The sequence below is a fragment of the Petaurus breviceps genome, unplaced genomic scaffold (genome assembly GCF_028583685.1).
Source record: "Petaurus breviceps papuanus isolate PSGF00001 unplaced genomic scaffold, PetGlider_PUasm1.0 90903, whole genome shotgun sequence".
In the NCBI taxonomy this organism is placed as follows: Eukaryota; Metazoa; Chordata; class Mammalia; order Diprotodontia; family Petauridae; genus Petaurus; species Petaurus breviceps.
The window spans coordinates 14,665,250-14,679,662 of NW_027187376.1; the positions used below are offsets into that span (position 1 = coordinate 14,665,250).

General features: G+C 37.1%; 1 protein-coding gene across 8 annotated transcripts in view; it reads left to right on the plus strand.

Annotated features, from left to right (window-relative positions):
• INO80D (INO80 complex subunit D) overlaps positions 1 to 14,413 on the plus strand; it is a 90,459-nt gene that overhangs the window by 25,842 nt on the left and 50,204 nt on the right. For all 8 annotated transcript variants that reach the window (XM_069075290.1, XM_069075292.1, XM_069075288.1 and 5 more), the window contains exon 6: positions 783 to 891. In XM_069075290.1, the coding sequence (XP_068931391.1) occupies positions 783 to 891 (109 nt within the window). The remainder of the gene's footprint in view (positions 1 to 782; positions 892 to 14,413) is intronic.

Below are 14,413 nucleotides of genomic sequence, written 5' to 3' on the forward strand. Positions count from 1 at the left end.
TGAGAAAAGAGAAATGTGTGTTTATTTATTGTAAGTTTCATGAACATTTGGAGCCCAGCAGGCCTCCTTTTTTGCTTTTTCTGAGGACAAGATGTATCTGTCTACCTTTTCTCTCAACCCATAGGCCCTCTCCCTGAGGTTCCCAGATTTTTGTTTCTGTTTTGTGGCACATTTCATATTATTTTAGTATTTAATGATATTTTCATAGTACATGTTGATATATGCTATGTATTTTGTTCTCCAAAGAGTAGCTTAAACCTAGCTAAGTTCTGACAAGTTCATTATCAGCTTGGCCAAGCAGTGATGGCTATTTCAACTACAGCAACTCTTTGAGACTGTCTGTTGAGTCATAGAGGGATTGTGATCTGCACTAGTAAAGGGAATATCCAAACCAGTGAACTGCAAATGCTTGAAACATAGAAGTATGTTCTTACTGCAGATCTCCTTTTCTTATATCTTAGAATGCATCCTGTGACTCCTTGTTTTTATCCCTGCTGATGATTTATATCTCCAACAAAGAGTAGAAAACATTTTTTGATATTGGAAGAAATATTACTGTATTTAATGGTCAGCTTTCTTAAATACTGAATGAATATTAATAGGCTAGTTTAGTAATGTCTTAGAACTGAACCCAGGCATTTTAGGTGGAATTTACTTACATTATATTAGTACTTGCTATTATTGGCTTAGTTTGGACAATTTTTATTTCCTAAATTCAAAGATAAATTATTTCTTTGAATTTTTATTTTTCTATCTGCATGTTATCTGCTCATCTGCCCCAGGGCTGGACTGGTCTGAAGATAGTGGAGAAGAATTGGAAGAATCAGAGCAAGCTTCACCATACCAGGTTGCCTGGTCTATCCGAGAAACCCTCAGATATGAGAGACAAGAGTAAGTCTTTTTCTTTTTAAAAATAAATTAATGATGTAACACATCAGTTTTATATATTGGCATTAAATTTCTTTGATCATCACATTAGGTTTGGTCTTATGGTAGAGAAAGATGTAGTAAAATATGTTTCTTGTAAGAAATTTAACTTCATCTCGTAGAAATTACTTCCTAGTAAGCCCATTTCTTTATCTCTCCCCTGCAACCCAGTTGGAGCAGACATTGGCTTTATAGAATGCTGGTGCTAAAAGAGACTTTAAAGATGATCATGCCCAACCCCTTCTTTTATGGATGAGAAAATTGAAATCCAGAGGTGCTACACACACAAAGTAATTCAGCTGTTTAGTGGAAGAGCAGGGACTTCAGCCTTTGTTTCAAAACTCTCAGTTCAGTGTTATTTCCATGTGTCATGAATCGTCTCCATGTCATCTTTTTTTCTGTCCACAGGAAACGGAAAGACCAACATATTTGAATTTTCTTTATCTTTGGCAAATGTAGACTCATCGTTATTTAGTTAACATTTGTTGAGTTACTGTGCTTAGTATTGTACAAAATAGTTTCAATAGTGTTATTTTTTTTAGCCTTACCAAAAAACATTGAGATGTACTTTTACCTTTCTTTTCTAGTTCTGACTTCCAAACAGGAAGTTGGAAAGACAGTGTCCTTTCATATATGTAGGATTACTACTTTTCTTACCTCATATAATTTCAAGAGACAGTCTTTTTGTTTAATATTGGAGGGATGCTTTAGTGCCTGAGTAGTTCTCTTGCTTGTATACCCTAGAAATATTGAATGTATTTAACTATTGAGCTATATTAGGATGGGCACCATGATGACTATAAAACCCCAGTTCCATTTCTTTCCTTTTTTGGAAGATGGTGAACATCACATGTTCTTGTTTGCTGACTTCTTCCTCTCTAGAATGTATATTCCTTGAGGGCATGAACTATTACTTTTTATTGTTTTATCCTTAGCACCAAGTATAATGCTTGGCCCAGAAAATGTTTGATAAATGCTTGTTGCCTAATCGATTCACACATTTATTCATCCAACAATTATTTCATAAGTATGTAAAACACCTTTTTCATCATATCATTCTATTTCTTTAAAAATATTTCAAGGATTCTCTACTGCATACAGAACAAATTCAAAGCTCTTCAATTGCTTTAAAAAAAGCAAAAGCCTTTTCTTTCCTCATTTACCTTTAAAAAAAAAAAGTATTTGTGTAATTTGTTTTGATAGAGCAGTCATTTCCCAACAAAAACCTACACAAACCTGCCTTCAAAAACATGTTCCCTAAAAATAATTTCTCAGTTTTTAAAATGTGTCCTTAACTTTAACCATTATATTTGGCTAGAGTCTTGTGCCTTTTATTAGTTTTGTAATCATGTGTATTTTTATTTGTTCACTTTGCTTTTTCCACTCTTATCATTTCATACATATCTGCCCAAGTATCTCTGAATCCTTCATATTCATAGTGCAATAATATTCTACCATATTTGTTTATTCCAATTTTTTCAGCTCAGTTGTTTTAGGACAGATGACCTTTTCTCAGTTCTTTTATAGAAAAAAAGTTTTGCTCGTTATGTCTTTTGTTTTTTATGTCACATTTATTTCCCAGTATATCTCCCCTCCCAAAGAAAAAGAATTAAGCAACACTGACCAAAGGAATGCACCCAGTGTCATTTGTAACATTCCAAAGTTATAGCTGCCCATCTCTCTGCTGAGATAAAGGAAGTGTATTTCACCATATGTTCTCCTGAGCCAGGATTGGTCACTGCAATTGATCTGCGTCTGGCAACTTTTTAGTATGATTTAGTTGTTGTTGTTGTTATTGTTATTTTATAGTTCTCTTGCTTCTCCTTTCTTTGATTTTTATCAGTTGATATAGGTCCTCCTGTGTTTTTTCAGATTTCTCATTCATTTCTTAATATAACAATATTCTGTTACATTCCTATATCATGATTTGTTCAGATCTACTACCCCAGTATGTTTCTCAGTCTTCTTGATTTTTTAAAATATTTTGACCAATTTAATTATCTCCTGTCTTTTCTTCCATAAAGCATCATTTTCTTCCTTTCCCTCTTCTGTGGCCAGTCCTTTGTTTTATTTGCTCTCCTTTTCATTCACTAACTGTAAGCTTCCTTAAGCAATTAGCTTGGCAATCATATCTTCTTTCTCTATGGTTTTTCCTTTAATTGAAGCTATAAGATAGTCTCAGTCTACCATCACTTCTTTTTACTGCTTATTGTCAAGCCTTGAATTCTTTTTCAATATCTTTTGTTTTCATATCACCTTCATTCATTCCATCACCCTCCAGTGAGGTATGCTTTGTAAAAAAGACTTTAAAAGAAAGAAGAAAAAAAGTTCATGACTTTGATAGACTTAGCTCTTCTCAGCAATGCAAGGACCTAAGACAAATGCAAAAGATTCACAATGGAAAATGCTATCCACATCTAGAGAAAGAACTTCGGGGTCTGAATGCAGATGGAAACATGCTATCTGCTCTCCTTTTCTTTTGTTGTTTTGTTTCTTCTTTCTCATGGTTCCTACCATTAATTCTAATTTTTCTTTATATCATGACTAATGTGAAAATACGTTTAACATGAAGGTATAAGTAGAGCCTATATCAGCTTGCATCCTCTTTTGGGTAGGCGGGAGGAGAAGGAGAGGGAGAAAATTGAAAGCCCAAAATCTTATGGAAGTGAATATAAAAAAATAAAAATAAATAAATTTTATTAAAAAAAATAGAAAATAAAGTTCAGCAAGACCAAACAGCACATTCACCATATCTGACAGTATATGCAGTATTCCATACCCAACAGTCCCCTACTTCTGTAACAAAAAGAGGGTTGCATATTTTTTCAGTTTTTCCCTATGACTGAGCTTGGTTATTATAATTACAGAAAATTAAGTTTTATTTTGTTTTTCTTTCCATTTACATTGTATAGTTATTGTATATTGTTTTCCTGGTTTTGCTTATTTTAACCCATCAATTTATATCTTTCTGTGCTTCTCTGAATTCTTCGTACAGTTGTTTCTTTCAGTGTGGTGATGTTTTATTACATTCATGTGCCACAACTGTTTTAGCCATTCTCCATTAGTGGACACTTACAGATATACCTTCTACATTGTGGGGGTTAGGGACACAGTGCCCCCACAATCTGGAAAATCCATGTAAAATTTTTTGGACCTCCCTTTGTACCAGGAAAGAATTCTGATTTTTTTCTTTTATGGGGTGGTTTACAGTACCTTATTCTAAAATTTGAGTTGATTCTGTACAATACTATACATATATTTTATGCATTTCTGAGTTTCTAAACTTTTTCTGTGTTGTCTGCTGGCCTTTGTGTATTGTCTGCAGGTTCTGCAAAACTTCCCAAAAATTCCCATTTAGTTTCTTATGCTGACCCATGATATATCGAAACTGTGATAGGGAAAGTTGTAATGTTGAAGGGATAACTGTACTTTGCTGCCTACTCTTTTCTAGCCTTTACTTCAGATCTGAGCATCAGTCTTATGTCTTTAAGTGATTTATCACATCCCTACCTGGGTATCTTACTGTTTCTTAAAACTTAACATTTCCTAGCTTATCACCTTCCTTTTCTAAATCACCTACTTCTAACCTTTTTTTGTTTTTCTCACTGGTACTACCATCTTTTAGTTACCTAGATTGAAAACTTATTGGGTTTTTTTGTCTCCAAGTTCTATCATAAATTTTTCTTTTAAAATGTCTCTTCAATTTCTCTCTCTTTATTTCATCCTCTGAATCTCTGTAATTTTATCAAAAGCTAAATGAAAAACTCCCTTCCTTTGCTATCATGTCCCTATCCATTTTTGCTTTCCCTTTCCATTGTTCCCTACCCCATTCTGTTGTTAACAAACTTCCCTTAATATTAGCCTTCTTTTCTAATATACTCATTCTTGTGCAAATGGAAACCTGACCCTTTTCAAGAAGATCTTACATCCTTGGCCTCTTTTTCCAGTACTGGATGTGCCTTCTCTCATCCCACCCCACTCATTGGGTATGAGAAATAGGTATATTCCTTATGCCTCAAGGACAGTTCTAGACCAGTCTCTTCCATCCCTTCCAACAATTTTTTTATCTACCTCTCCTCCTTTTAGTTCATATTATTCAGATAAATCAATTTATGCAGATACTGGTTTTTATCTATCCACCCTTAGATCATTCTCCCTCCTTTCTAGTAGAGTTCAGTAACTGGCTCCTGGTCTCCCTCTCCACCTCTGCCCCTGCTATTATGCTTGAAGATTTTGGTTCCCTCTAACACACCTTGGTCTCCCAGTTCATCAACCTCCTCAGCCTCAGTGATTTGCGACTTTATCCTACTTAACCGAGTCAACCACTGAGCATTTATTAAGCACCTACCATGTGCTAGGTACTCACTGTGCTAGGTACTAGAGATAAAAAAAACTGAAATGAAACAGTTCTTGTAGTTGAGGAGCATGTATGCTATTGAAGAAGGTGACATTTACATAAATTACATATAACATATATAAAGCACTGTCCTAGGTGCTTTGTTACATACAAAAATTGTAATGTAGTTCTTGCCCTGATGGAGCTTATAAATTTAATTTGGGAACTAGAAAATTAAATGAAAATGAAAATATGTACCGCTTAAGGTAGGTTATTGGGGAGGCTAAGTGGCGAAGTGAACAGAGCACCAGCCCTGGAGTCAGGAGGACCTGAGTTCAAATTTGGCCTCAGTCACTTAACACTTACTAGCCATGTGACCTTGGGTAAGTCACAACCCCAATTGCCCTCCAAAAAAAAAACAGCAAAAAATAAAATAAAGTAGGTTATTAAAAAAAAACCTCACAGTGGGTATGAATTAAAATGGCTAGAGTCAATATAGTATTCCATATGATACTGTGTCAATGTCAGCATGCCACCAATCCACATAACTAGCTAACATTCCATCCCATGAAATAGAGCTGATGTTTTCAAAAAATAATAGATGCCTGCATTGTAACCATCCTGTTCTAGTTACAAACCATTTAAAAGAGATTACATATGCATCTCAATTTTTTTAATAGAAGAAAATATCATTTTCCAAATATGCTAAAACTACCTTTTTTTTTTAAGCAATCGGGGTTAAGTAACTTGCTTAAGGTTACATGGCCAGTTATTTTTGTGTGGGTGCCAAGTGTCTGAGGCTGGAACCGATCCCAGGTCTCCTAACACTGGGGCCAGCACTCTTACTCACTGCGCTACCTGGCCGCCCCTTAAAACTACCTTAAAAAACTTACTTAGTCACAGGTTTGAACTTACGATCACCCATAACTGTTAGACCTCCATGATCTAAAAAGCTGAAATTCCTTTCTTGTACTTTCATCTCTCCCTCTGCCTCACATCTTCTAAATCTGTTCTCTATCCTCATTAGCACCTTTAATCACTGTATCCTTCCCATCCCTACTCTGCCCTTACTTTTTTCTCTGAAGTCTTGTTTCTTAGTTAACAGTGAATTAACAAGGATTTATTAATCATTTAATATTGCCAAGCACTGTGCTAAGTGCTGGGGATACAAAGAGCCCCTGTCTTCAAGGAATTTTTATTCTAATGGGGGAGACAACATGTATATGAGTAGGTACACGAGAGAGATATACATAACATAAGAAAGATATACAGGACTGGAACTGAGTTTTGAAGGAAGCCAAGAAAGCTAAGAGGTGGAGGCAAGGAAGCAGAGCATTCTAGGTGTGGGGTTAGCTGGCTCTCCTGTTTGAGAGATAGGTAGACCAGTATAATTGAATCATAGTGTAGGTAGAGGAGAGTAGAATATATGAAAACTACAGGTTGGAAGGGATCAGGTTACAAAGAGGTTTAAGTGCCAAATAGAGTCTCTATGCTTGATCAGTCAAAGTCCTCAGCAAGAGGGTAGTGTTAGGGAATACCTCTCAGAGAGAGAGAGCACTGTTTGCAACAGTGTGGCCTTGGAGAGTGGGACAGCCAAATTAGTTAAAGAGGAGTCGAATGATTGCCCTGATGCAGTAAGGACCCAGTTGAGATTAGGTAATAAATAAATGAATGAATGAATGAATAGCCCGGGTTACTCACATCATTTGCCTCCTCACTCCTACATTAATACTCCTGAATGAAGTCACACAACACTGATATGTTTTCTAATGTCAAGTGGGCAGTCACTACTGCATGGCATTCCTTTTACTCCCCCCTTTTTTGACTATTACACTCCCTTCAGCACCTGTTGTAAACCTACTCTTCTCAAGCCACTTCTGTCTCCCTTTCCCTATCCCCTTCTGCAAAGTACCTTACTTCTGAGAAAATAGAACCTATCCTTCATGAGCTTCCTTTTCTCATTTTCTCATCTTCAGTCCCTTCAACATCTACATTTTCTTCTCCTTTGCACTAGTCAAAAAGAAGAGGTGGTCTTTCTCCTTGCTAAGTCAGCCCTTATGTCCCAAAAAGCTTTGTGCAGTTTTAAGTTTTAGTAGGTTAAAAGTTCACAAAGACTTTTGAAATGCTTCTGTATTTGTGCCTTATATATAATTCCCTTTGATAATACAATCTAATTTTCAGTCTCTATTCACTGCCTCCTTTACTGTATACAAACATGACAAGACGTTTTCCATACTTTAAAAAAAATCCTCCTGATCATCTTCACTTGACTATGCCAATCCCTCAAATTAAAATTCCATATTTCCCTTCTCTTTCATAACCAAACTCCTAGAAAATACCATGTAGGCTTCTTGCCTCAAAATCCTCACTCACATTCTAACTCCTTGCAGTCATCTTCCCATCACCACCAGACTGAAACTGCTCTCTTCAAGGTTGCCAGTCCTCTCTTAATTGCTAAATCTAGCAGCTTTTTTTCAGTCCTCATCTTTGAATATCTCTACAGTTTTCTACAGTGTTGATCACTCCCTTCTCCTGGATATTCTCTCTTTAGGTTTTTACCATACCACACTTTCCTGATTTTAGTTTAACCTCTTTGTCAGTACCTTTTGCTACTTCATCTTCTGTCTGGTTCTCTGTGCATGAATGTATTCTAGATATCTGTCCTGGGTCCTCTTTTCTCTATGCATCTCAGCTCCTAGGAATTCATTTGTCATTTCTATGAAGATGTCTCTTAAATCTATACATCTAGTCCTTATTTTTCTCCTTTGCACTAGTTCTGCACAACCAACTTCTGCTAGACCTTTACATCTGGATGATTCATATTCATTCAGATACATTATGTCCAAAGTAGAAGTCATTAATTTTTCCCCTAAATCTACTCCTCTTCTCATCTTCCCTATTTCTTTTTTATTGTAATTTTTATTTCTTTTCTTTTTTCAAATGCTTTATTAACTTCTGATTTACATCATTCATTTCCGCCAGATTTTGAGTTACAAATTTTCTCCCCATTTTTCCCCTACCCACCACCCCAAAATAGCAGTCCCACAGGATATCCCCTCCTCCAATCTGCTCTCTCCCATATTTTTTCCCATACCCCTTTCAACTTTTCCAGTAGGGCATGGTGGATCTCTATGCCTCAGTGCCTGTATATTTTATTTCCCAATTACATGTAAAATAGTATTAATAATAGTATATGTATATATATGTATATATGTATATATATATATATATATACATATTTAAACATTTGATTTTAAAACTTTGAATTCCAGATTCATTCCCTTCCTCCCTTGTCAACCACCCTTACTGGGAAGATAAGCAGTTCAGTATAGGCTATACATGTGTAGCTAATGCAAAACATTAACATAGTAGATATATTGTAAAAGACTATATTTCCCTCCCTCCTATCCCACCTCCCACTTGTTCTATTCTCTACTTTGATCCCATCCCTTTTCAAAAGTGGTTACTTCCAACTTCCCTCCCGACCAGCCTGCCCTCCCTTCTATCATCCCCCCTCTCATCCCCTTCCCCTCTATTCTCCTATAGGGTAAGATACCCTATTTAGTGTGTATTTCATTCTCTCCCCAGGCCAAATTCAATGAGAATAAGGTTGACCTATTCCCTTTTGCCTTTCTATTCTTCCCCTCCATTGTAACCATTTTCCCTTGCCTCTTCTATATGAGATAGTTTACCCCATTCTGTCTCTCTCCATCTCCTCTCATTATATTCCTCTCTCACCTCTTAAATTCACTTTTAAGTATCATTCCTTCCTATTAAATTGGTCCTGTGCCCTCTATCTATGTATACCTGCAAACATATATACACACATTCACATATGTATTCATATGCCCATATACCCTCATATATAGACATATCTATCTATATCTATCTATCTCTCTCTATATATTTCTATTCCCTTCAGCTATTTTCATACTGAGAAAAGTTTCATCAATTACAATTATTGTTTTTCCATGCAGGAATGTTAATAGTTCAAATTTGATAAGTTCCTTATGATTTCTTTTCTCTGTTTACCTTCTCATGCTTCTCTTGCTTCTTATATCTGAATGTCAAATTTTCTATTCAACTCTGGTTTTTTCATCAAGAATGCTTGAAAGTCCTCTATTCCACTGAATGACCATATTTTCCCCTGAAACATGATACTCAGTTTTGCTGGGTAGGTGATTCTTGGTTTTAATCCCAGCTCCTTTGACCTCTGGAATATCACATTCTAGGTCCTGGGTTATCCTGATTTTGTTTCCACAATATTCAAATGGTTTCTCCCTGGCTGCTTGTAATATTCTCTCCTTAATCTGGGAATTCCAGAACCTGGCTATAATATTCCTAGGAGTTTTCTTTTTGGGATCTTTTTCAGGAGGTGGATTCTTTCAGCCTCTATTTTGCCCTCTGGTTCAAAAACATCAGGGCAGTTTTCCTTGAGAATTTCTTGGAGGATGATTTCTAGGTTCTTTCTGTGATCATGGCTTCCAGATAGTCCAATAATTTTTAAATTATCTCTCCTGGATCTATTTTCCAGGTCAGTGGTTTTTCCTATGAGATATTTCACATTTCCTTCTATTCTTTCATTTGTTTGGATCTGTTTAATAGCATCTTGATTTCTCATAGTCATTAGCTTCCATTTGCTCCAATCTAATTCTGAAGGAACGATTCTCCTCAGTGAGCTTTTGAGATTTTTCCATCTGGCAAATTCAGCTTTTTAAGGCATTCTTCTCCTCATTGCCTTTTTGAGCCTCTTTTACCATTTGAGTTAGTCTGTTTTTTAAGGTGTTATTTTCCTCATTCAGGCTGTTGACTCTCATTTCATAATTTTCTTGCATCATTCTCATTTCTCTTCCCAATTTTTCCTCCACTTCTCTTATCTGCTTCTTAAGGTCTTCTATGGCCTGTAACCAGCTTGTATTTTCCTTGGAAGCTTTTGGTGCAGGAGTTCTGACTTCACTGTCTTCCTCCTGTTCCATGCTTTGATCCCTTTTGTCCTCAAAATAGAAGTCTAATGTTGGAATCTTCTCTCTGCTTTGTTTCCTTTGCCTGGTCATATTGCAACTCAATTACTTGACTTTTGGGCTTTTTGCCACAGTAGAACTCTGCTACCAGACAGGGGAGCTTTCGTCCCAAACACTGGGGTTTTCTCAGCTGCTGGAGGTATTAGTTGGGTGCCCTTGCTGAAGCCTCCACACTCTCTGTCAAGCTGGACACACACCCCAGGACCTCCACCCTAGACTGCAATCCAGATCCAAGCAGGTTAAAGCAAGAGTGATCACCCCTCAGACTGGACGCTTGGTCCCCCTGCACTCTGTAGGCCAGGGGCTGAAGCTGCCATGTGGCTGTGGCTGCACAGCTGGGGCTCCTCAGCAGCTTCTTGCCCTGGGGGCAAAAACTTCCAACTGTTCCCACGAACTCCCAACTGCTGGGTCCCAAAGTCCTCACTGCACTGACCTCTCACTTTATCCTTCACATATATGTGTTGATAATTCTGGAAATGGCCACAGCTGCTGCTGATCTGGAGTCCCTCTGTCGGCAGCTGGTCAGGCCCACCCTGGGGCTAAAACCTCGGTGTGGGGCTGGGCTCCCAGAGCAGTACACTTGCCGATTCTTGCCAGGCTGTCCTCAGCAGGAGGTTAGCTTCTTTGTGTCATTTTGTGGGTTCTGCAGCTCCAAAGTTTGTTTAGAGGCCCCTTTTACTGGGGAAGGTGGAAGCCAGAGCCGCGTGGAGGTCCTGCTTCTACTCTGCCTTCTTGACTCCACCCATCTTCCCTATTTCTATTGAGAAGTCCACTCTCCTTCCATTCTCCTAAGGTCAAAGCTGGGGAGTTACCTTTAACTCTTCTCTCTTCTTAACCAACCACCTGCTCATTTTCCTTTCATTACTAAGTCTTTTGAGAAAGTCTGTTCCTGCAACATATACTACTTCTCTTCACTCTTTTCATTCACTTGGCTACTATTCCTAATTTCAGACCTTCATTACCTCTTGTAGCAGCACGCTAGCAAATGCAGTATGGCTGCTAGCACAGGTTCTTTGACCTGCTTTTCTAAAGAAAAGCAACTCAAAAGGGATTAACAATCTTAGTTTAATCAAATATATATCATTTGCCTAGTTCAGGGGGAATAATCAGCACCCTGAACTTCAGAGAAAATTTAAATGGAAGTTACTACAAGCAGACAAAAAAAAAATACAGACAGAGAAAATAATACAATTCAATAGACCAACAGATAGTGCTTCTAGCTCTCTGACCTTCACATACCTACATAGTTACGAGACAGAGAAGCATCAACATCTGGGTTTTCAAAGCCAGGGAGGCTCAATGGCTACACAGAGTCTCATCTGGCCAAATCACACAACTCTTCCCATAAGTGAGCCCCAGAGGTGTATATGTATAACCTTCTCCAGGTTCAGAGAAACTTTGTGACACACTGCCTAATTACAAAGTAAAAAAGGTGTGCCTTTCTGAAAAACAAGCCCCCCCCTAAGCAAGCTTCTGTTATTGGGTTCCAAGTGAGACCCACTAAGGGGCAGGAAAAGATCTTCAAATTCCCTAGGCCTATTAAGGGGCAGGGAAGATCTTCAAATTCCCTAGGCCTATTAAGGGGCAGGGAAGATCTTCAAATTCCCTAGGCCCATTAAGGGGCAGGGAAGATCTTCAAATTCCCTTACCATTACACCTCTCACCAGGACTATTGTAATAGTAGTTCATCTCCTTTCCTTTCTCCATTCCATTTTCTATGTAGCTATCAAATTGAAGCATAGCTCAGATCATGTCACTGCCCTGGCTCACTGACTCCTAATTGCCACCATGATAAAATTCTTTCTTTAGCATTTCACAATCTGGCCCGACCTTTTTTATTTATTTATTTTTTTTAAAGAATTTTCTTATTACAGCTAGGTTCCAATTAGTGCAAATCAGAAATTCCACAAAATAGTTATGTGTTTTCTAATTCACTCTATTTGAAGTTATAATTATATGAAATATGTTGATGAATACAAACAGGCTTTGCTGTTCTCCTTATATAGCATGACTTCTCTAAATCAAATAACCACTAGTTATTAAGTGGCCAGCAGTCCCTGCCCTTAAGGACCCTCTGTTCTTTCAGGGTATGCTTTCTGTTCCAAATCTGTGCCTATGTACATGGTGTCTCTCCTGAAATACTTTTACCTTTTCACCTCTGCCTCTTGGATTCTCTGGCTCCTTTCAAGATTCTCTTCAACTGCTATCTTCTATATAAGTTCTTTCCTGTTCTTTCCATTGTGAGTATTTTACCCAATGCCCTCCCCATTATTTGGATTATTTTGTAATCTATTTAGTATTTACTTATCCATGGATATCTTGTCTCTACCTACAAAAATGACAACTCCTTGTGGGAAAGGATTGTTGTTTTTTTTTTTTGTTACTGTATTCCTAGCATCTCATACAATGCCTTTCTTCTTGAATAAATATAATATAAATACTTATCATGTTGAATTCCCACTGTTACTACCCTTGTGTAGGCTAAAGATTGAAAAAAGAGAAGAAGATGTAAGGTAGCTGATGTTAAAAACAATTTACTTGGGATAGCTCAAGGGAGAAGATGAGACTCCCAGAAAATCATAACTTTTAAAAGCCTGGACACTATATTCCAAGAAATCATAAATCAAAACTGTTTAAATCTATTAAAACCAGAGGATAAAATAAAAATAGAAAGAATTCACCTATTACCTCCTGAAAAGCACCCCAAAAAGGCAAATTTCCAAGTATGTTAAAGCCAAAATCCAGAGCTTCCACATAAAAGAACATATCCTGCAAGCATCCAGAAGTCAATAGTTCAAGTTCCAAAGAACTTTCAGGATCACATAACATCCTGATAGCTTTTACTTAAAATGAGAGGAGATCTTGGAATACAGTATTTACCCTGGAAAGTTGAGTATACCCTTACAGGGGGGGAAAATGATCCTTTATTGCAATAATTCTTAGCCTGATGTACATAAACTTAATTTAAAAAAAAAGATTTAATGGGTCAAAAGGAATTGTACATTAAAAATCAAGAATTATTGAGAGGTCATAGTTTACGGGTTATATTGTCCTTCTTGTGCAGAAGTGATGCTTATTGATCCATCAACAGAGAATGTGTTTTGAAATGTTTTACCAGTAGTAATAATGGTGTAAACCATAGTTGCTTTCTTTCCCTCTCATTGTTGTGAACAGTAGCACGTGTTTATAAGGCATTAGTTAAGGTAAAGGAACCAATTTTTATTTTTGGAGGAGTTACCTCTCAGATACTCATTTTTATTGTGATTAGGTTCTGAGTTAAGTTCTAAAAAGTTTTACCTAATTGTCCAAACAAAGCAAGTGATAATTCAAAAGGAAAAAGAACTCTAATAATGTTGGTCTTTGAAGCTCCCACTAATTCTTTCTGGAGGCTAGAGAAAAGGATTCTCTTTTCTCATTGCTGTTTTGTGGAATTAGATATGACAGGATGGTAAAGCGAAATGAATTGGGAAGTTTTCTACACTCCTAGCTGTCCTTTCATACAGATGGTAAATCCTGATGTCAATAACACAACAACAATTGTTAGCATTTATATAGTGCTTACTATGTGCCAGGTGCTGTGCTAAGTAGCTTTACAATTATAATTTCATTTGATCCTGACAACAACCCTGGGAGATTCTGCTATTATCCCAATTTTATAGATGAGAAAACTAAAACAAACAGCGATTAAGTGACTTGGCCAGAGTAACAGCGTTAGTAAATGAATGAGGCTGGACTTGATCTCGGGCTTTCCTCACACTAGGCCTGGATAGACTTTGTATAACACTTACTGTGTTCTAGGCCCTATGCTGAATGCTTTACAAATATCTCATTTGATCCTTACAACAATCCTGGGAGATAGGTGCTATTCTTATCTCCATTTTATAGATGAGGAAACTGAAGTTAAGTGATTTGCCTAAGTACATGACAGCTAGTGAGCATCTGAGACTTGGTCTTCCTCACTGTAGGCCCAGTGCCCCATCCACTGTGCCACATAGATGCCTGATTAATCTGGATGAGATATATACTTAGAAGGGTTAAGAATGGAAGCAGAGAGATTTTTTAGGAGGACTTTATAGTTGTCAAGATGAGAAGTAATGAGGCCTTTAATTAGAGCATTTATAGAGAAAAT